This window comes from Phyllobates terribilis, unplaced genomic scaffold (genome assembly GCF_046119375.1).
Source record: "Phyllobates terribilis strain yellow unplaced genomic scaffold, ASM4611937v1 Scaffold_5__5_contigs__length_657084704, whole genome shotgun sequence".
Classification (NCBI taxonomy): domain Eukaryota; kingdom Metazoa; phylum Chordata; class Amphibia; order Anura; family Dendrobatidae; genus Phyllobates; species Phyllobates terribilis.
Genome location: NW_027362765.1, coordinates 113,328,057 through 113,352,953, shown reverse-complemented (window position 1 = coordinate 113,352,953; position 24,897 = coordinate 113,328,057). Strand labels below are relative to the sequence as shown.

Here is a 24,897-nt window from a genome sequence, read left to right as displayed (position 1 = left end):
AGGCAAATTCATCTACAGACCAGAGAAATGCACAAAATTCCACTTTCATGGACACGCGTTTAATACATTTTAAAGAAGCTTAGGTATATAGTCAATACGTGATTTATGGCTACGAGACCATCGCATTTGAGTGCATCCAGAACCTCTGTGGTATCAGAGCTAACACCTCATTCATCAATGAGAGAAATGCCGAGCAAATCATATTTTACCACTGCTCTTCCCGGTGGAGTTACCACACAATCATTAAAACACCCAGGATTAAAGAACATCACAATATGTAACATCAAATCTGCAGAAGGTCAGCAGCTCAGCACGAATATTCCCAATGTAAAGTTCAGACGTCATCTGCAAAATATTACTGCTCTGAATCATCAATGATACAACCGCTGTGTATACTAAAGCTACGTATGATTGTCCATTATAGAAATATGCCAGACTGATATTAAAAGTATCTCAAATATAGTATTATAGTAGTTATATTCTTGTACATAGGGGCAGTATTATAGTAGTTATATCCTTGTATATAGGAGGCAGTATTATAGTAGTTATATTCTTGTATATAGAGGCAGTATTATAGTAGTTATATTCTTGTACATAGGGGCAGTATTATAGTAGTTATATTCTTGTACATAGGGGCAGTATTATAGTAGTTATATTCTTGTACATAGGGGCAGTATTATAGTAGTTATATCCTTGTATATAGGAGGCAGTATTATAGTAGTTATATTCTTGTATATAGAGGCAGTATTATAGTAGTTATATTCTTGTACATAGGGAGCAGTATTATAGTAGTTATATTCTTGTACATAGGGGCAGTATTATAGTAGTTATATTCTTGTACATAGGGGCAGTATTATAGTAGTTATATTCTTGTACATAGGGGCAGTATTATAGTAGTTATATTCTTGTACATAGAGAGCAGTATTATAGTAGTTATATTCTTGTACATAGGGGCAGTATTATAGTAGTTATATTCTTGTACATAGGGGCAGTATTATAGTAGTTATATCCTTGTATATAGGAGGCAGTATTATAGTAGTTATATTCTTGTATATAGAGGCAGTATTATAGTAGTTATATTCTTGTACATAGGGGGCGGTATTATAGTAGTTATATTCTTGTACATAGGGCCAGTAGTATAGTAGTTACAGTATATTTTTGTACATAAGGTGCAGTATTATAGTAGCTATGTTCTTGTATATAGGGGCAGTATTATAGTAGTTATATTCTTGTACATAGGAGGCAGTATTATAGTAGTTATATTTTTGTACATAGGGGCAGTATTATGGTAGTTATATTCTTGTACATGGGTGTCGATATTATAGTAGTTATAGTCTTGTACATAGGGGCAGTATAATAGTAGTTATATTCTTGTACATAGGAACAGTATTATAGTAGTTATATTCTTGTACATAGGAACAGTATTATAGTAGTTATATTCTTGTACATAGGGGGCAGTATTATAAAAGTTATATTTTAGTCCATAAGGGACAGTTGTATAGTTGTTATATTCTAGTCCATAGGAGGTAGCATTTTAGTAGTTGTATTCTTGTACATAGGGAAAGTATTATAGTAATTATATTCTTAAACATAGGAGCAGTATTATAGTAGTTATATTCTTGTACATAGGGGGCGGTAATATAGTATTTATATTCTTGTACATAGGGGGCAGTATTATAGTAGTTATATTATTGCACATAGAGGAGCAGTATTATACTAGTTACATTTCTTTACAGTGGAGCAGCATTATAGTAATTATATTATTATACATAGGAGCAGTATTATAGTATTTATATTCTTGTACATAGGGGGCAGTATTATAGTAGCTATATTTTTGTACATAGGGGCAGCATTATAGTAGTAATATACTTGTGTAGAGTGGAATCTTATTAATATAGTTATATTCTTGTACATACTGTAGGAGCAGTATTATAGCAGTTGTATTGTTGTACATATTGGGCAGTATTATAGCAGTTATATTGTTGTACATATTGGGCAGTATTATAGTAGTCATATTCTTGTACATAGGAGCAGTATTATAGTAGTTTTATTCTTGTATGAAGGAGGCAGTATTATAGTAGTTATATTCTTGTACACAGGAGCAGTATTATAGTAGTTATATTCTTGTACATAGTGGCAGTATTATAGTAGTTATATTCTTGTACATACTGTAGGAGCAGTGTTATAGTAGTTATATTGTTGTACATATTGGGCAGTATTATAGTAGTTATATTGTTGTACATAGGAGACAGTATTATAGTAGTTATATTCTTGTACATACTGTAGGAGCAGTGTTATAGTAGTTATATTGTTGTACATATTGGGCAGTATTATAGTAGTTATATTCTTGTACATAGGGGGCAGTATTATAGTAGTAATATTCTTGTACATAAGGGGCAGTATTATAGCAGTTATATTCTTATACATAGGAGACAGTATTATATTAGTTATATTCTTGTACATAGGGGCAGCATTATAGTAGTAATATACTTGTACAGAGTGGAGTCTTATTAATGTAGTTAAATTCTTGTACATACTGTAGGAGCAGTATTATAGCAGTTTTATTGTTGTACATATTAGGCAGTATTATAGTAGGTAAAAGTTTATGAGAAACTTATAAGCTTCCATACAGAACATGGCATAAATCCAGTACCCCACCTGTAGATATGTTTCAGATTTGGCATGTACAGTGGTGGCCAAAAGTATTGGCACCCCTGCAATTCTGTCAGATAATACTCAGTTTCTTCCTGAAAATGATTGCAATCACAAATTCTTTGGTATTATTATCTTCATTTAATTTGCTTGCAAGGAAAAAACACAAAAGAGAATGAAGCAAAAATGGAATCATTGATCATTTCACACAAAACTCCAAAAATGGGCCGGACAAAAGTATTGGCACCCTCAGCCTAATAGTTGGTTGCACAACCTTTAGCCAAAATAACTGCGAACAACCGCTTCTGGTAACCATCAATGAGTTTCTTACAATGCTCTGCTGGAATTGTAGACCATTCTTCTTTGGCAAACTGCTCCAGGTCCCTGATATTTGAAGGGTGCCTTCTCCAAACTGCCATTTTGAGATCTCTCCACAGGTGTTCTATGGGATTCAGGTCTGGACTCATTGCTGGTCACCTTAGAAGTCTCCAGTGCTTTCTCTCAAACCATTTTATAGTGCTTTTGGAAGTGTGTTTTGGGTCATTGTCCTGCTGGAAGACCCATGACCTCTGAGGGAGACCCAGCTTTCTCACACTGGGCCCTACATTATGCTGCAAAATTTGTTGGTAGTCTTCAGACTTCATAATGCCATGCACACGGTCAAGCAGTCCAGTGCCAGAGACAACAAAGCAACCCCAAAACATCAGGGAACCTCCGCCATGTTTGACTGTAGGGACCGTGTTCTTTTCTTTGAATGCCTCTTTTTTTTTCCTGTACACTATATGTTCTTCCAAAACATTTTAGGCTTTCTCAGGTAAGTTTTGGCATACTCCAGCCTGGCTTTTTTATGTCTCGGGGTAAGAAGTGGGGTCTTCCTGGGTATCCTATCATACAGTCCCTTTTCATTCAGACGCCGACGGATAGTACGGGTTGACACTGTTGTACCCTCGGACTGCAGGGCAGCTTGAACTTGTTTGGATGCTAGTTGAGGTTCTTTATCCACCATCCGCACAATCTTGCATTGAAATCTCTCGTCAATTTTTCTTTTCCGTCCACATCTAGGGAGGTTAGCCACAGTGCCATGGGCTTTAAACTTCTTGATGACACTGCGCACGGAAGACACAGGAACATTCAGGTCTTTGGAGATGGACTTGTAGCCTTGAGATTGCTCATGCTTCCTCACAATTTGGTTTCTCAAGTCCTCAGACAGTTCTTTGGTCTTCTTTCTTTTCTCCATGCTCAGTGTGGGACACACAAGGACACAGGACAGAGGTTGAGTCAACTTTAATCCATGTTAACTGGCTGCAAGTGTGATTTAGTTATTGCCAACACCTGTTAGGTGCCACAGGTAAGTTACAGGTGCTGTTAATTACACGAATTAGAGAAGCATCACATGATTTTTCAAACAGTGCCAATACTTTTGTCCACCCCCTTTTTTAGGTTTAGTGTGGAATTATATCCAATTTGGCTTTAGGACAATTCTTTTTGTGTGTTTTCATTGAAGACAAATTAAATGAAGATAATAATACCAAAGAATTTGTGATTTCAATCATTTTCAGGAAGAAACTGAGTATTATCTGACAGAATTGCACGGGTGCCATTACTTTTGGCCACCACTGTAGGTCTTGACTTGATTCATTAACAATTGGTGAGTGCCTCATGCCTCCATTGACAGATGTTTGGATACCAGAATATTGATAGATGTGTGAGGTGATCTGAGTGCTGGTTCCTTATATCCTTATCTAACAGAAATGTGAAAAGATAGTAAGAACGCACTTCAAACAATCTCAGGAGTGGGAGCGCTGCATTGTTAAAAGGTAATTAAGCATAAATTATTTTCACAACAAGGCTTCAGTCAGCGGGAGGCGATGTCTTTCATTATGATGACAGGAAAATTAACGTTTAGCAAATATTTCATTCTGGTCCATTCCTCAACTAAAAAACTCAGGCCAGGTAAAATCAGGACACGTTAGAGTATGTGTACGGCATCTTTTTCAGGCAGGCGAACCAAAGGTTTAATAGGAAGACACTTGAGGAATCGGTGGAGGTTTTTTTTTACCTTAAGCATCTTTTTTTAACTTTTTTTTTTTATCTCTTTCTGGCCGTTTTTTCGACATTTTTCGCAGCTTTTATGATCATTTTTCCAGTGTTTTTAAAGCATCTTTTTTATTGGCATTTTATGGATGTTTTTTAATTCTAATAATGAAGAAACCACTAATGGTTTTTAAAGTATTTAGTTGCTCAAAAAGATGCCAAGGTGTCTTCCAGGAGTCTTTTGAACCTTTCTATTGACTTGTATTGTAAAGTAATTGCACATCTTCAGAGTCGAAAATACCTGAAGAATAGCTGGCTTAGTTCTTTTAAATGCTTGGTGTTTTTGGAAACCTGAAGAGGTTAAAAGATACTGAAAAAACTGAACATGTGAACAGCAAGTGACTTTTACATAGACATTTCTATGTTGATTCTTTTGAGTGTTTTGTAGGCACTTTTTCTTGTTAGTACCAGAGGGGATCTGCCTAAAAAAGACATCATATCGACATATCCTAAGATGGACATCAGCAATCAGTTTCGGTTTATCGTAGGCTTTACCATAAACATAGCTGGCTATTAACATGTGGCAAGCTTTAAAACTGTCCTTGTGGACAAGAATATAACCACTATAATACTGCCCCCTATGTAGAAGAATATAACTACTATAATACTGCCTCCTATGTACAAGAATACAACTACTATAATACTGCCCCCTATGTACAAGAATATAACTACTATAATACTGCCTCCTATGTACAAGAATATAACTACTATAATACTGCCCTCTAGGTACAAGACTATAGCTACTATAATACTGCCCCCAATGTACGAGAATATAACTACTCTAATATTGCTCCTATGTTCAAGAATATGACTACTATAATACTGCCCCTATGTACAAGAATATAACTACTATAATGCTGCACCCTATGTACAAGAATATAACTACTATAATACTGCCTCCTATGTACAAGAATATAACTACTATAATACTGTCCCTTATGTACAAGAATATAACTACTATAATACTGCTCCTATGTACAAAAATATAACTATGTTACTACCTCCTATGTACAAGAATATAACTACTATAATACTGCTCATATGTACAAGAATATAACTATTATAATACTGCTCCTATGTACAAGAATATAACTACTATAATACTGCCCCCTATCTACAAGAATATAACTATTATACTGCCTCCTACATATAAGAATATAAGTACTATAATACTGCCCAGTGTACAAGAATATAACTATACTGTTCCTACTTACAAGTATATAACTTCTATAATACTGCTCCTATGTACAAAAATATGACTACTATAATACTGCTTCCTATGTACAAGAATATAATTACTATAATACTGCTTCCCATGTACATGAATATAACTGCTATAATATTGTTCCCCGTGTACAAGAATATAACTGATATAATACTGCTCCTATGTACAATAATATAACTATTATATTACTGCTTCCTATGTACAAGAATATAACTACTATATTACTACCTCCTATGTACAAGAATATAACTACTATAATACTGCCCATATGTACAAGAATATGACTACTATAATACTGCCCCTATGTACAAGAATATAACTACTATAATACTGCTCCTATGTACAAGAATATAACTACTATAATACTGTCCCCTATGTACAAGAATATAACTACTATAATACTGCTCCCATGTACAAGAATATAGCTACTATAATATTGCCCAGATGTACAAGAATATAACTACTATAATATTGTCCCCTATGTACAAGAATGTAACTACTACAATACTGCTCCTATGTACAAGAATATAACTACTATAATACTGACCCTATATACCAAAATATAACTACTATAATACTGCCCCTATGTACAAGAATTTTACTGCTATAATACTGCTCCTATGTACAAGAATATAACTACTATAATACTGCTTCCTATGTACAAGAATATAACTACTATAATGCTGCCCCTATATACAACAATATAACTGCTATAATACTGCTTCCTATGTACAAGAATATAACTACTATAATGCTGCCCCTATATACAAGAACATAACTACTATAATACTGCCTCTATATACAAGAACATAACTACTATAATACTGCCCCTATATACAAGAACATAACTACTATAATACTGCCCCTATATACAAGAATATAATTACTATAATACTGCCCTCTATGTACAAGAATATAGCTTCTATAACACTGCTTCCTATGTACAAGAATATAACTACTATAATACTGTTTCCTATGTACAAGAATATAATTACTATAATACTGCTTCCCATGTACATGAATATAACTGCTATAATATTGTTCCCTGTATACAAGAATATAACTGATATAATACTGCTCCTTTGTACAATAATATAACTATTACATTACTGCCTCCTATGTACAAAAATATAACTACTATAATGCTGCCTCCTATGTATAAGAATATAACTACTATAATACTGCCCAGATGTCCAAGAATATAACTACTATAATATTGTCCCCTATGTACAAGAATATAGCTACTATAATATTGTCCCCTATGTACAAGAATATAACTACTATAATACTGGTCCCATGTACAAGAATATAACTACTATAATACTGTCCAGATGTACGAGAATATAACTACTATAATACTGCCCTCTATGTACAAGAATATAGCTTCTATAATACTGCTTCCTATGTACAAGAATATAACTACTATAATACTGTTTCCTATGTACAAGAATATAATTACTATAATACTGCTTCCCATGTACATGAATATAACTGCTATAATATTGTTCCCTGTATACAAGAATATAACTGATATAATACTGCTCCTATGTACAAGAATATAACTACTATAATATTGACCCTATATACAAGAATATAACTACTATAATACTGCTTCCTATGTACAAGAATATAACTACTATAATGCTGCCCCTATATACAAGAATATAACTACTATAATACTGCCCCTATATACAAGAACATAACTACTATAATACTGCCCCTATATACAAGAATATAACTACTGTAATACTGCCCTCTATGTACAAGAATATAGCTTCTATAATACTGCTTCCTATGTACTAGAATATGACTACTATAAGGCTATATGCCCACGATGCAGAAATGCTCCGGATTTTTCCTGAGCGTTTCTGCATCTCCCTGGCATCAGAAGGTAAGTATAATATTTATTTTTTATTTTTTTATTTTTTTTACAGTTTTTTATGGTACCCGGGTCCGGAGGAGAGTCTCCTCTCCTCTAGACCTGAGTACCAACCGCACATTGAATGCATGGATTCCGCATGTGCTTATCTAGTGAAGCGGAATACATGCGTTCTAATGCAAGTCAATGGCGGCAAAAACGCAGCACTTCTGCAAAATAATTGGTAGTGCTGCGTTTTTTTCCGCAATGATAATCCGCAGCGGTAATTTCCGCAGCATGTGCACAGCACATGCGGATTATCATTGGGGAACATGGCAGACCTTCTACCATGCGTTTTTTAAGTGTTTCTGCAGCGTTTTTGCCGCTGCGGAAACGCTTAAAAAATGCATCGTGGGCACACAGCCTAATACTGCTCCCTATGTACAAAAATATAACTACTATAATACTGCCTCCCATGTACATAAATATAACTATTATAATATTGTCCATTGTATTCAAGAATATAACTACTGTAATACTGCCCCCTATGTCCAAGACTATAACTATTATACTGCCTCCTAGATATAAGAATATAACTACTATAATACTGTCCAGTGTACAAGAATATAACTATGCTGTTCCTACTTACAAGTATTTAACTTTTATAATACTGCCCCTATGTACAAGAATATAACTACTATAATACTGCCCCCTATGTATAAGAATATAACTACTATAATACTGCTCCTATCTACAAGAATGTGACTACTATATTACTCCCTCCTATAGACAAGTTTACCAATGTTACTGCCCTATATAGGTAATTATTAGTGTTGAGCGAGTATGTTCTGTTCCGAGTATGCTCGGGCCGAGCTCCGAGTATTTACAGCTGCTCGGTGATATGGTTGAATCGCTCCCATGTGCATGATTTGTGACTGTTTGACAGTTTTATTACATGTGAGGAATATGTAAGAAATAGACATTCCTCCCATGTAATAAAACTGTCAAACAGTTGCAAATCATGCACAGGGAGCGAATCAACCATATCACCGAGCAGCTATAAATACTCGGAGCTCAGCCCGAGCATACTCGCCGAAAGGGTTAATAGAACATACTCGCTCAACACTAGTAATTATATGAAAGTGAACATGTGGCGGTCTGTTTGTTTGATTACTCTTTCCTATAACTGCAGTATGAATATTAATATTATATTGTCCTTTATTTTCCGCTTATTGTGATATGTATATAGTGTATAATGACACTTTATATCCTTCTTATAATATTCAGAGTGATAGGTAGTGGCTCTGAGGATGTATAGATCAGAGTTAGCAGAGGTCTTCTACCTGTCATGATGTTCTATAATTGATGGATGCAATCTCCTTTAATACTTGCATTACTTGTGGATTGATTGCCCGGCTTGTCATATTACCTCTGTATTCTGTCTGTAGATGTCCCAGTTGGTGAGTAAGGAGAAGAGCTTCACCTTCCTACATGCCCTTGTGGAGCAGATCTCATTACATGAGCCTGATTTGGCGAAATTTTCTCAGGAGTTGACAGAATTTGAAGCCATTCCTGGTGGTAAGCAGACAGAAAACATTATTCAATCGCATTCATAAAATCTCGGGCCAAGTACAAAGTGCATTGATTTAATGCCCCTCTCTGTATTCATTTCTCCTCCAGCTTCCGTCAAGGGCCTGAACGCTGAGGTGGATGGTATGTAAATACAGGCGGCTGGTGATTTCCTCCTGGCAATTATCCATGCAAAATAATTGTCAAATAACTGGTGGTCAAGGGTTGCATTAAAGATCTGCAACCCAACTTGAGGGGTGTACATAAAGAAAAGGGGACCCCGTGGTAAATATTAAAATGGGCCACCTTCTGCAGCGGCCTGAAGCCACCATCGCCCTTACCCCTCAGTGGTGGTTGACTTCCCCTATCTTCCCTTCTCTGAGTCTTGGGTTGATCTCCTGCACCCTTATTTGCCAATACTCCAGTTCTTATCACCCATTAAAGAAGGATTCCAAATCTAGTGGTACTTCCACTCTCCAGGGAAAACGTAGCAGCAGCCTGGGTGACCTCTATGGTATATACATTTCTGCTTCCACCCAAAATCAAAATACGGTAATGTAAAAAAAATCAAATCTCCCTAAACTGGTTACAAGGTGGCACCGCATGGAAATTAACTACTAGGTGGCAATGCAAAAGCAGCAACTTAATGAGGCCTCTATACAAATACATTAAAAACCTTTCATGAAATGGACATACTACTACTTTCCAGTTGTGATCACTAAAGAACCTCCATAGGATGGAAATGTCCTGCTGATGTTGAAGGCACAGTAATTGTATTTGCACTATCACCAGGAGCTACAAGGGCCTCTGATCTTCCTTGTCCTTGGGCCAGAATGATTCAGTGTGAAAGGGACTTTGATCAGTGCTGATGACCTTTGGCCAAAGCTTAGCGGTCTTGCCTCTGGCCAAAGTCTAAACTCATCAGTAAAATAGGCCATATAAATGCATGGGGGGAGGTCTGTGATACCCATAAACATACCCTATGTGAAATTAAGAGATCATCAATAAGGATGTTGCACTCCAACCAAAAGACCAGAATTATAAGTATTTTTAAGGATAATTCCAAAAAAATGAAGTTATCCTCTATCCTTATGATAGGGAATAACTTACTGGTCGCTGAGGGGGGCTGACCACTTTGACTCCCATTGATTTCAAAATGGGCCCTAGAACCCGCAATGAATAGAGCGCAGGTCTGCTCTTTTCAGAATGGGGCTCTGCAGAGCCCTTTTCTCAGGTTTCAGAACACCCAATCTAGGGATCACTGGTAGGATCTCAATGGTCAGATCCCCATCCCCATGGATAGGTGATACCTTAATTTTTCGATTAACCCTTATAACACAAAGAAGTAAATGGATCTGAGATTAATGCAAAGTGCTTTTACGGAATATTATCATATAGTTGTGAGTTTTGGGCATGCTGAGAGTCACTTTACATCAGTACAGTCAGACTTCACATATGCACTAGGACTTAATGATCCCTACACTAAATTATTAGCTGTATCTACCATTGAGAAGAAAAGACGCCACACTCAATCCTGAACACTTCATCCCGTCATACAGTAACAACATGGCCACTTTATTTGCCGTGAGAACCAAAATAGAAACACTTTCAAGATCCTGTCCCTTCCCAGTGGACTTTGTCCTAATCTTATAAAAATCCAGAGAGATGGAGCAGAAGGAAGAGATCATGTCGCACTCGGGGGATGAAGCACATTATTTATCCATGAGATTTAGTTGACCTGATTACATAAAGGATATTTTTAGTCTTGTCTTATCATAGACCTTGTGGGGAGCGTTTCTTACTCTATCAAATGTGTTATTTTCCCACATTCTTAACATTTTGTATCAATATCTATCTAATTATCTATCTATCCATCTATCTCTATGTATTACCTATTTATCCATCTATCCATCTATCTATCTATCTATCTATCTATTATCTACAGTCATATGAAAAAGTTTGGGCACCCCTATTAATCTTAAGCTTAATGTTTTATAAAAATTGGTGTTTTTGCAACAGCTATTTCAGTTTGATATATGTAATAACTGTTGGACACAGTAATGTTTCTGCCTTGAAATGAGGTTTATTGTGCTAACAGAAAATGTGCAATCTGCATTCAAACAAAATTTGACCGGTGCATAAGTATGGGCACCCTTATCATTTTCTTGTTTAAAATACTCCTGCCTACTTTTTACTGACTTACTAAAGCACTTTTTTTGGTTTTGTAACCTCATTGAGCTTTGAACTTTATAGCCAGGTGTATGCAATCATGAGAAAAGCTACTTAAAGTGGCCACTTGCAAGTTGTTCTCCTGTTTGAATCTCCTCTGAAGAGTGGCATCATGGGCTCCTCAAAACAACTGTCAAATGATCTGAAAACAAAGATTATTCAACATAGTTGTTCAGGGGAAGGATACAAAAAGCTGTCTCAGAGATTTAACCTGTCAGTTTCCACTGTGAGGAACATAGTAAGGAAATGGAAGAACATAGGGACAGTTCTTGTTAAGGCCAGAAGTGTCAGGACAAGAAAAACATCAGAAAGGCAGAGAAGAAGAATGGTGAGATCAGTCAAGGACAATCCTCAGACCACCTCCAGAGAGCTGCAGCATCAACTTGCTGCAGATGGTGTCACTGTGCATCGGTCAACTATACAACGCACTTTGCACAAGGAGAAGCTGTATGGGAGAGTGATGCGAAAGAAGCCGTTTCTGCAAGTACGCACAAACAGAGTCGGCTGAGGTATGCAAAAGCACATTTGAAGAAGCCTATTTCTTTTTGGAAGAAGGTCCTGTGGACTGATGAAACCAAGATTGAGTTGTTTGGTCATACAAAAAGGCGTTATGCATGGTTGCAAAAAAACACAGCATTCCAAGAAAAACACTTGCTACACACAGTAAAATTTGGTGGAGGTTCCATCATGCTTTGGGGCTGTGTGGTCAATGCCGGCACTGGGAATCTTGTTAAAGTTGAGGGACGCATGGATTCCACTCAGTATCAGCAGATTCTTGGCAATAGTGTTCAAGAATCAGTGATAAAGTTGAAGTTACGCAGTGGATGGATCTTTCAGCAAGACAATGATCCAAAACACCGCTCCAAATCTACTCAGGCATTCATGCAGAGGAACAATTACAATGTTCTGGAATGGCCATCCCAGTCCCAAGACCTGAATATCATTGAACATCTGTGGGATCATTTGAAGAGGCTGTCCATGCTCGGCGACCATCAAACTTAACTGAACTGGAATTGTTTTGTAAAGAGGAATGGTCAAAAATACCTTCATCCAGGAACTCATTAAAAGCTACAGGAAGCGACTAGAGGCTGTTATTTTTGCAAAAGGAGGATCTACTAAATATTAATGTCACTTTTCTGGTGAGGTGCCCATACTTATGCACCTGTCAAATTTTGTTTGAATGCAGATTGCACATTTTCTGTTAGTACAATAAACCTCATTTCAAGGCAGAAACATTACTGTATCCAACAGTTATTACATATATCAAACTGAAATAGCTGTTGCAAAAACACCAATTTTTATAAAACATTAAGCTTAAGATTAATAGGGGTGCCCAAACTTTTTCATATGACTGTATCTAATAATAAGTATTCAACACGTCAACATTTTTTTAAGTAAATATGTTTCTAAAGGTGCTATTGGCATGAAATTCTCACCAGATGTCAGTAACAACCCACCCAATCCACACAGGCAAAAAAAATCAAACCATAGCTGTCCATAAATTAAGTTATATGTAATAATGAGAAATGACACAGGGAAAAAATATTGAAAACGCTTACTGAAATATATTTAATACTTCGTACAGAAGCCTTTGTTGGTGATGACAGTTTCAAGACGTGTCCTATATGGAGAAACTAGTCGCATGCATTGCCCAGGTGTTATTTTGGCTCATTCTTTCACACACTCTTCAAATCCTGAAGGTCCTGTGGGCTCCTATGAATTCTGAGTTTTAGTTCCTTCCATACATTTTCTATTGGATTCAGGTCAGGTGATTGACTGGGCCATTCTAGCAGCTTTATTTTCTTTCTCTGAAACCAATTGAGAGTTTCCTTGGATGTGTGTTTGGGATTATTGTCTTGTTGAAATGTCCACACTATGATGTTCCCACCTCCAAACTTTACTGTGGCTATGGTGTTTTTGGGGTGGTTACAGTGCTTTTTGGCCTCCAAACATGGTGTGTATTATGGCTTCCAATTTTAGTCTCACCTGACCAGACTATATTCTCATAATATTTCACAGACTTGTCTAAATGTTCTTGAGCAAACTTTAAATGTGCTTGAACATGATTTTTGCTCAGCAATGGAGTCTTGTGTGCTGAGCGTGCATACAGGCCATGGAGGTTGAGTGCATTACTTATAGCTTTCTTTGAAACAATTGTACATGCTGATTCCACGTCTTTCTGTAGCTCTCCACAGGTGGTCCTTGGCTCTTGGACAACTCTTCTGATTCTTTTCACTCCTCTGACTGAAATCTTGCGGGGAGCACTTGGTAGTGGCTGGTTTATGGTGAAATGATGTTGTTTGCACTTCCAGATTATGGCCCCTACAGTGCTCACTGGAGCCTTCAATAGTTTAGCAATTCTTCTGTAACCAATGCCATCAGTATGTTTTGCAACAATAAGGTTGCGAAGATCTTGAGACAGCTTACTGGTTTTACCTATCATGAGATGTTTCTTGTGTGGCACTTTAGTAATGACACAACTTTTTATAGGCCATCAGTTGAACCAGCTGATATTATTTTTCACTAAGTGGCAGGGTTGCTTTCTAATTATTGATAGACTTCAGCTGGTGTCATGACTTTCCATGGCTTTTTGCACCTCTCTTTCTTCATGTGTTCAATACTGTTTCCCTGTGTCATTTCTCATTATTACACATAACTTAATTTATCAATGATTTGATTTCGTTGCCAGTGTGGATTGGATGGGTTTTTACTAGTGATGGGAGAGCAGTAAAATGCTCGGGTGCTCAATGCTCGGGTCGAGCAAATTGAAATGCTCGGTGCTCGACCCGAGCAACGAGCCCAATGTAAGTTGTAAGGTGGCGGTGTTCACACCGTGCAGTAACCGAGGTTGTGACCCAAGCAAGTCCAACATAAGCAGCTTTTATTCAGCAACTCACGGGTAAACAGAAAGTCCTCTGATTCGCTGCTGGGTTAACATAAGTCCATAAACAACGGTTGCCATGGGCAACGGCCGCGCCGGGCCACTCAGCCTGATGGGTGCAGAGCCTTCCCAGGCGTGGGTTCAGCTACTCACAGATCCGCCGAGCTTTCCTGCTATGCTCTTATCAGGTCCCAACACTGAACTACACTAATCCTTAATGCAGGGTTTTTAAAGGACCTGTGGCAAGAGCCACTGGAAAACCCGGGTTGGAGGGAGGAGGCCGACCCACTGCCTTCCTGTAGCGTCCCCCAAGAAATGAAGGCCCTGCCGGGTTTTACTTAATCTGCCTTAGCCATATAGCCTGAACAGGTTAATGCTCACCTTCATTCCTGCATTGCAGCCGCAGCTGTGTTTGTGACTGCAATGCACTCCAATGGGTTTATAGGTCTCTGTACACATTCTGAGGGATATATAACGTCCCTCGTATACGATCCCAGTCACTGCCTCACATATCCCCCCTCTCTGTTCAAACTTGTGGGGTTGAACATTTGTCACCATACAGGGTGCCCGGGACAGGGCATCCGCGTTTGCCTGCGACTTCCCAGGGCGATGTTCTACAGAGAAACTGAAATTTTGCAGTGACAGAAACCACCTGGTGACTCGCGCATTTCTCTCCTTGGAGTTCCTCATCCATACCAAGGGTGGGTGGTCCGTCACCAAGCGGAACTGACGCCCGAGTAAATACTAAGGTAGCGATTCCAAGGCCCACTTAATAGCCAAACGCTCCTTCTCTACCACGCTATAGTTTTTCTCTGCCAGGATAAGCTTTCTACTCAAGTAGGTGACCGGGTATAGCAAAATTAGGTATAAACCGGCAGTAATACCCAAGGATGCCAAGGAACGCCCTCACCTGCTTTGTACTTGACGGTTTAGGCCAGTTTTTTATGGCCTCAACTTTATTGATTTGGGGCTTGATAATTCCTCGGCTAATCACATACCCCAAATATCGGGCTTCCTCTAGCCCTATCGCACATTTTTTTGGGTTTGCCATTAACCCCGCGGCTCTGAGAGAATCCAGCACCACTTGTACCTGGGATAGGTGTGTATGCCAGTCGGTGCTAAAGATGATAATATAATCTAGATACGCGGACACGTACTCCTAATGAGGCTTGAATACTATGTTCATCAGCCTCTGGAATGTAGCCGGGGCCCCATGTAACCCAAAAGGTAAGACCATATCGTGATATAGACCCTCCGGAGTTATGAAGGCAGTCTTTTCCTTCGCCGATTCCGTGAGAGGTACCTGCCAGTAACCCTTGGTGAGATCGAGCGTTGTAAAGTACTGGGCCTGCCCCAGTCTCTTAATCAGCTCATCCACCCTGGGGATTGGATAAATGTCAAATTTCGACACTTCATTCAATTTCCGAAAACCGTTACAAAAGCGTAATGATCCGTCTGGTTCTGGAATCAGTACGATGGGACTAGCCCACTCACTGTGTGATTCCTCGATGATGCCTAACTGGAGCATTTGTTTTACCTCAGCCGTGATGGCTTGCCTCCGGGTACCCAGTACGGTCTCACTCGTACCTTTACCCCAGGTTCTGTGACAATGTCATGTTGGAGAACCCTAGTCCTACCCGGTAGCTCTGAGAACACGTCGGCATTCTGCTGCACCAGCGAGCAAGCCTCCTGTCACTGCTGTTTAGTGAGAGCATCCCTTATCCTGACCTCTCCCCCGGATGCATCCCTGGCTGAAGGTAGAGAACTCTCTGGCGGCATGCCCGGAGTGATGTCTGTAACTAAACACTCTCGATCTTTCCAAGGTTTTAGCAGGTTTACATGATAAAGCTGCTCAGGTTTCCTCCTTCCGGGCTGATACGCCTGGTAATTTACCTCCCCCACCTTTTATCGAACTTCATATGGCCCTTGCCACTTGGCCATGAGCTTACTTTCGGCTGTGGGTACCAGTACTAACACCCGATCGCCCTTGTTAAAAGACCTGACCATGGCTCTTTTATTATATATACGCCTCTGTGCTGCCTGGGCATCTAACAGATGTTCTTTCACGATGGGCATGACCGCCGCGATCCGGTCCTGCATACTATCCACGTGTTCAATTATACACCTATGTGGATTCGGCTCTTGTTCCCACGTCTCTTTGGCTACGTCCAACAGACCCCTAGGGTGTCTGCCGTACAGTAACTCAAAGGGAGCGAACCCTGTGGAAGCCTGGGGTACCTCACGAACGGCGAACATCAAATGGGGTAGCAACATGTTCCAATCCCTTTCGTTCGTAGAAACCACCTTTTTTAACATGGACTTGAGGGTTTTATTGAACCGTTCTACTAGCCCGTCGGGTGGTACACCGAGGGTGGTACACCGAGGTGCGCAATTGTTTTATTTTTAGCAGTTTGCACAGTTCCCTCGTCACCTTGGACATAAAAGGGGTCCCTTGATCCGTCAGGATCTCCTTAGGTAGCCCAAGGCGACAGAACATGGCAAACAGCTCCCGTGCAATCAGTTTCGCCGAGGTGTGGCGTAGCGCTACAGCCTCCGGGTACCGGGTGGCATAGTCGACGACCACAAGTATATGTTAGTGACCACGAGCGGATTTTACAATGGGCCCTACTAAGTCCATTGCAATCCATTCAAATGGTACCTCTATCACTGGCAGAGGTACCAATGGGCTAAGGAAACTGGCGGTGGGTATGGTCATTAGACATTCGGGGCAGGATTCGCAGTACTTTTGGACCTCCGCGTCATAGACTCAGACTGGAGCCACCTCTTTACCAGCTGCAAAAGGTCATAAGCCTGAGACTGGGTGGGTCGAGTCTCCACATAGGCCCATGAAAATACGCGCTGGTAATCCTGGGCGTCCTCCCGACTGAGGTCGAAGTAAGCCTTCTGGGCATCGCCGACCAAAAACGGAGCCACCACTTCCGCCCACTGGCCGGCTGGTAGGTTTTCCCGCTCTGCTGTACGTCCATAGATGGTCAGAAAGGCTTCCACGTTGTCCTCTGGTCCCATCTTCCTCAACGCTGACCGAACCTTGTCCCAGGCTTCTGGACGTTCTGGACTCGGCGTCGTAGCCGTTTCCCGCAGTGCAGCAATCTGTTGCAGCAACAGTTCATTTGTTTTTTGCTGCTGCTGGTACAGTAGCTGCTGCTGATTGTGCTGCTGTTCCCGATCCTGCTGTTGCTGCTGTTGCCGCTGAGACTGCAGCTGCTGCTGATTGTGCTGTTGTTCCCGCTCCTGCTGTTGCTGTAGGAGATTTTGGTGCTGCTCCAGCACTTGCCGCTGAGACTGCAGCTGCTGCTGCTGGGTGAGTACCAACTGCTTTAACAGCTCCTCCATTTTGTCCATGGAGTGGGGCTGAAAGGTGGCAGGACGGATTGTGGTCATGCAGTGGGGGTATGCCTCAGTCACATTGCCCGCATTCTCCACCAAGCTGTAAGGCGGCAGTGTTCACACCGTGCAGTAACTGAGGCAGTGACCCAAGCAAGTCCAACATAAGCAGCTTTTATTCAGCAACTCACGGGTAAACAGAAAGTCCTCCGGTTTTCAGCCGTGTTAACATAAGTCCTTAAACAACGGCTGCGCAGGGCCGCTCAGAGCCTGACGGGTGCAGAGCCTTCCCAGGCGTGGGTTCAGCTACTCACAGATGCGCCGAGTTTTCCTGCTATGCTCTTATGAGGTCCCAACACTGAACAACACTAATCCTTAGTGCAGGGTTTTTAAAGGACCTGTGGCAAGAGCCACTGGAAAACCCGGGTTGGAGGGGGGAGGCCGACCCACTGCCTTCCTGTAGCCTCCCCCAAGAAATGAAGGCCCTGCCGGGTTTTACTTAATCTGCCTTAGCGAGATAGCCTGAACTGGTCAATGCTCACCTTCATTCCTACGTTGCAGCCGCAGCTGTGTCTGTGACTGCCATGCACTCCAATGGGTTTAATAGGTCTCTGTACACATTCTGAGGGATATATAACGTCCCTTGTATACGATCCCAGTCACTGCCCCACAAAGTCTATGGGAAACTCGAGCATTTTTCAGACGGCTCCCCCCGGCGGTCTGCAGAGGGCCTAAAAATTGCCCAAATCGATAGGAACAGTGCTCAAATGACATGGGAACAGCATGGGGAAGACCCCTGGAAGCATTTCTGACTCCCAGGTCACTGCTGTCAACAACATTGTCAGAGGTATTACGCCACTTTTACGGACTCACAATAAAACATACAAAAACAAAAACAAAAATGGATTTTCCTGGGAAATATGTTAAGGAACATCCTTTCCAGGGTAATGACTTGTATATAAGGCAAAATAAATAATCAAAACCAGAAATACTCCTCCACACCTTGGGCTATGTTCGCACATAGCGTTTTTGATGTGTTTTTGCACTTTTGCATTGCTTTCAACCAAGACAAATGCATTCACTGGGAAATGTCATTTTAACATTTTACAACCTTATCTGGCCATGTGGTGTGTGACACATCATCAGACACATGCATACAGTGCTGAAAAGACATGGGAACAGCATGGAGAAGACCCCTGGAAGCATCTCTGACTCCCAGGTCACTGCCTAAAAGTGTGCCCATCATAAGTGATCCTTGGTGCATGCGAAGATGCCTCCCGCCATGCACCTGTCGTTGCAGACTTGCAACAATCACCGTCCACGTCCTTGTCTCAGTGCAGCGCTCAGTTGTCCCTACCCCATTCCTTGGAATGCAAGCACAAGTATGCAGCCAGCCACCCACCCACCTACAGGCTGCAATACTATACTGCCAAATTTTTGACAGCTGCTTGCGCTTGAAATGTTGCCTTTTAGGCTCGTGGAGGCGGAAACTGTCCACAATCTTATGGCGGCGGTGGCCGGGTGTCCATACTCTGTCCCCAGCCACCACTATTTCTCTGCCTTCCACAAGCACGGGTCCCACAAAATTACCCGTGCCCTCCCCAGTACACTTACTGGGAAGGACCGCCTAACCACAAACACATGGACAGGTGAATGTGGCCAGGGATGGTACGGAGCCAGTCCACATTAAAAATGCAGCCATAGAGTGTCCGGTAACCTTCCCACACACTTTTCTTAGCCAGGGCTGCTTCTCAGCAAGGTTGGACGGACCCACCAGAGAATGCTCAGGTGGGCCCTGGCTTCTCGATCAGGAGAGTTCATGATAGGCGCAAACTTTGCAGCTGCTATGGGGTTCTTCAGCGGGGGAGAAAGGTGGGCTTTCAGAATCAAATCCTCTGGTGGGCCCAATGTTTTTCAGTCCGACACTGCTTCTAAGTGAGAGTTGTATTTCACCACAGCCATATTCTTTAGCTCGGTGAAAGGACTGGCATAGAGGGAAACCGTATCTACTCTGGGTGTCATTTCTCCGTCACCAGGTTCTGCCCATTGTTACACACGACCATGACTGGCTGTGTGTTCAGCGGTGAGAGCCACAGATCAGGCTGCTGTGTTACAGCTTTCAACAACTCTGCAGTGCTGGGCGGTTTGTCACCTAAACATTAAGCATGTTATCTTCAGCACAGCCTGTTACCGCTTGGCCAAGGCAGTGCTGCAGTGCTTTCAGCTTGTGACTGATGTGGTCATTTCAGAGATGGAGGAGGAGGTGTAGGAGCTGAACAATGTGATTACATTGAGGTTACATTGGCGACTCTGTTTTTTATACTAAAGAAAGATCCTACAGTTTTTCTTTTTTACGTTATTTTTTAAAACAAATGCATTCACTGGGAAGTGTCATTTTAACATTTTACAACCTTACCTGGCAATGTGGTGTGTGACACAACATCAGACACATCCGGTTTCATTTATGATGGAGGGACTCTGAAAGTCACAAAGCCTATTTTTATAGGGCCATCAGGCGGCCCTTACTATTCTTAAAGAGCCAGCAGTCGGCCCTCGATATTGTTAGAGAGCCATCAGCCGGCTATGCTTTGTTGTTCCCATTATTAACAAGTGGGTCTCCTATATTGCATATGCAGTGAAGCAATGGCTGCCAAAAATTTGGAGGAACTCCAATGCCCCTTGGAAGAGACGTAGAGGGCCTGATGAAAAAATGTTCCCATTATTAGGAAGTGGGTCTCCCATAGTGTTGGCCTACACAGTAAATGCAAGGGCTGCCAAAAATTGGGAGGCACTCCAATGCCCCTTGGAAGAGACGTAGAGGGCCTCATGAAAAAATGTTCCCATTATTAGGAAGTGAGTCTCCCATAGTGTTGGCCTATGCAGTGAATTCAAGGGCTGCCATAAATTGGGAGGCACTCCAATGTCCCTTGGAAGAGACGTGGAGGAGGGCCTCATAAAAAAATGTTCCCATTAGAAAGGAGCGAGTCTCCTATACTTGTAATGCCCATGCACTAAGTGTATGGGCTGACAAACATTTACACCTGGTGGGTATACATGAACATAATGTATACAAAAATTATTTAACGGGCATCATAAAGACCCTTTAAAAAAAATATGTGGGTGTTGCATCACGGACCACAGTCACCCTGGTGATATGGAGGTGGAGGATGAGGATGAGGAGAAGGAGGAGGACAAGAGCAAATAGACAAAATCAGGAAGCATGGTGTTGAGAAGTCTGGCCCAATTCAGCCCTTGTTCATTTTTATAAGAGTCAGCCTGTCAGCATTTTCAGTTGACAGGCGCATGCGCTTATCAGTTATAATTCCACCAGCGGCACTAAAAACCCGCTCTGATAAAACGCTAGCGGCAGGGCAGGCCAGGACCTCCAAGGCGTAGAGAGCCAGTTCATTCCACTTATACAGCTTGGATACCCAATAATTATAAGGCACAGAGGAATCACGGAGGACGTTGGTACGGTCGGCAAGGTACTCCCTCAGCATCTTCCCAAACTTTGCACTCCTTGTGAGAGTACCCCGCACCTCAGGGCCTGTGTGATGGGAGGGGCTGAGAAAATTCTCCCAGAACTTTGACAGTGTTCTCCTGCCTCTGATGGATTGGAATTGTGTCTCTCTCACGCCTGTAGTCCTTGGTTGTCCAACGAACTGTGACCTCTGCCGCCAGCGTTTCCAGATGGGAATTTTTTTAATAGTTCCGCAACAAGGGCCTTCTGGTACTGCCCCATTTTTGTAGACGTGTCCGCCTTAGGAATAAGAGATATAAAGTTCTCCTTGTAGTGTGGGTCTAGAAGTGTCACCAACCAGTAATGACTGTCACCCAAAATTTTGAGAACACGAGGGTCATGGGAATGGCAGAGTAACATAAACTCAGCCATGCGTGCCAGACTGCTAACAGGCGGATTATAATGAGGTCAATCCGGGCTACCGCCCGGGGCCCTGGGCTGCCATGGGGCCCGGGGCTCCCAGGGGCCTGTGGCCGGATTGACCTCATTATAATGTGTGACAGGAGGGCCCGGGAGTCGGAAGATGAAATCTGCTCTGCTGTGTCCCGCGACGCTGCGAGGATGACTCACCAGCTGCTGACTGTATAAGTGCAGGAGAGGAGGCTCCGCCCACCCGCTCCGGCCTCCAACAGAGCACAGAGCCAGCTTACAGCATGGCCACTGCTCTCCCTGCTCCTTACCCGGGACTGAATGTTACCTCTCCGCTCTCCCCCTCCTACCCTGCAATTACACCAGAGCTCTGCAGTCGGGCCTCAAGAGGAGGGGAGGCTGCCCCACAGAGAAGATGGAAGAACCTGCATCATGTACAGAAAGGGTAAGTCCATGTGCAGTGTGTGTGCGTTATATATATATATATATATATATATATATATATATATATATGTGTGTATGTATGTATGTATATGTGTGTGTATGTATCTACAGTCATATGAAAAAGTTTGGGCACCCCTATTAATCTTAAGCTTAATGTTTTATAAAAATTGGTGTTTTTGCAACAGCTATTTCAGTTTGATATATGTAATAACTGTTGGACACAGTAATGTTTCTGCCTTGAAATGAGGTTTATTGTGCTAACAGAAAATGTGCAATCTGCATTCAAACAAAATTTGACCGGTGCATAAGTATGGGCACCCTTATCATTTTCTTGTTTAAAATACTCCTGCCTACTTTTTACTGACTTACTAAAGCACTTTTTTTGGTTTTGTAACCTCATTGAGCTTTGAACTTTATAGCCAGGTGTATGCAATCATGAGAAAAGCTACTTAAAGTGGCCACTTGCAAGTTGTTCTCCTGTTTGAATCTCCTCTGAAGAGTGGCATCATGGGCTCCTCAAAACAACTGTCAAATGATCTGAAAACAAAGATTATTCAACATAGTTGTTCAGGGGAAGGATACAAAAAGCTGTCTCAGAGATTTAACCTGTCAGTTTCCACTGTGAGGAACATAGTAAGGAAATGGAAGAACATAGGGACAGTTCTTGTTAAGGCCAGAAGTGTCAGGACAAGAAAAACATCAGAAAGGCAGAGAAGAAGAATGGTGAGATCAGTCAAGGACAATCCTCAGACCACCTCCAGAGAGCTGCAGCATCAACTTGCTGCAGATGGTGTCACTGTGCATCGGTCAACTATACAACGCACTTTGCACAAGGAGAAGCTGTATGGGAGAGTGATGCGAAAGAAGCCGTTTCTGCAAGTACGCACAAACAGAGTCGGCTGAGGTATGCAAAAGCACATTTGAAGAAGCCTATTTCTTTTTGGAAGAAGGTCCTGTGGACTGATGAAACCAAGATTGAGTTGTTTGGTCATACAAAAAGGCGTTATGCATGGTTGCAAAAAAACACAGCATTCCAAGAAAAACACTTGCTACACACAGTAAAATTTGGTGGAGGTTCCATCATGCTTTGGGGCTGTGTGGTCAATGCCGGCACTGGGAATCTTGTTAAAGTTGAGGGACGCATGGATTCCACTCAGTATCAGCAGATTCTTGGCAATAGTGTTCAAGAATCAGTGATAAAGTTGAAGTTACGCAGTGGATGGATCTTTCAGCAAGACAATGATCCAAAACACCGCTCCAAATCTACTCAGGCATTCATGCAGAGGAACAATTACAATGTTCTGGAATGGCCATCCCAGTCCCCAGACCTGAATATCATTGAACATCTGTGGGATCATTTGAAGAGGCTGTCCATGCTCGGCGACCATCAAACTTAACTGAACTGGAATTGTTTTGTAAAGAGGAATGGTCAAAAATACCTTCATCCAGGAACTCATTAAAAGCTACAGGAAGCGACTAGAGGCTGTTATTTTTGCAAAAGGAGGATCTACTAAATATTAATGTCACTTTTCTGGTGAGGTGCCCATACTTATGCACCTGTCAAATTTTGTTTGAATGCAGATTGCACATTTTCTGTTAGTACAATAAACCTCATTTCAAGGCAGAAACATTACTGTATCCAACAGTTATTACATATATCAAACTGAAATAGCTGTTGCAAAAACACCAATTTTTATAAAACATTAAGCTTAAGATTAATAGGGGTGCCCAAACTTTTTCATATGACTGTATATCTATGTATTTGTGGACCATAAGAGGGGCTCACTCGCTGTCGTGGCCCAGGCTGCTTCCCCTGTGCAGGACCGCTGGCACTTCACCTGACATGGCCGTGAGCTGTGCAGCTGTGTCTGGTATTAATGACACGGCAGGGGCGACACTGCGCCTATAATTGTGCTTGTGTATTGCCCCTGCCGCGCCATTACTACCAGACACAACCGCACAGCGCACAGCCATGTCAGGTGAAGTGCTGGCAATCAAGCAGCGCCAGAGTTCCTATACAGATGCTGTAGAAGCAGCCCAGGCCCCAACGGTGAGTGGGCCCCTCTGATGGTCCAGGGCCATGTCTGTGACATGCCGGCGGCCCTGCACTGAGACATGCATGAGGAGCTGCTGGACAGGACAGTTTTATGTGTTTATAAGATATGTACGTATGCATGTGTCTGTGCGCATATCTGCATATCGTGCGTGCGCAAGTGTGCTGGCCCGGCCGCATCACAGCTAGAAGACACGGCCCTGTATGCGGCAGTGTCTGCTACCGTGACGTCATGCAGTGTGCCCTGCACTGCTTCTTACTACCATAGAGGAGCTGGACGACTGGAGCCGAGCAGGGGGACGGTGAGTGATGTGTCAGTGTGTGCAGATATCATTGTGTGATATGTCTGTTTATATGTATTTTTGTGTTTCAAATGTGTTTATGGCTATGTGCCCACGATGCAGAAATGCTGCAGATTTTTTCCGCTTCTCCCTTGCAGGAAAAACACATGCAGATTTTACATGCTTTTTTCCCGCCAGTTAGAAGCGTTTGTCAAGCGTTTTTGCATGCATTTCTGCATGCGGGTTGACAAGCGCTTTTCCAAACGATTTTAGCATCACTTGGAAAGTGCTTGACAACTTGGTCACACTATATAAATCCATGCAACCAGCATATATAGTGTGACCAAGTAATAGTTAAAAAAAAGAATAAGAATGGT

The 24,897-nt window shown here is 41.6% G+C and overlaps 1 protein-coding gene across 1 annotated transcript in view; it reads left to right on the top strand.

Annotated features, from left to right (window-relative positions):
- LOC141272245 (uncharacterized) overlaps positions 1 to 24,897 on the top strand; it is a 157,175-nt gene that overhangs the window by 112,718 nt on the left and 19,560 nt on the right. Inside the window, exons 13-14 of the mRNA XM_073682763.1 lie at positions 9,278 to 9,407; positions 9,510 to 9,542. Of these exons, the coding sequence (XP_073538864.1) occupies positions 9,278 to 9,407; positions 9,510 to 9,542 (163 nt within the window). The remainder of the gene's footprint in view (positions 1 to 9,277; positions 9,408 to 9,509; positions 9,543 to 24,897) is intronic.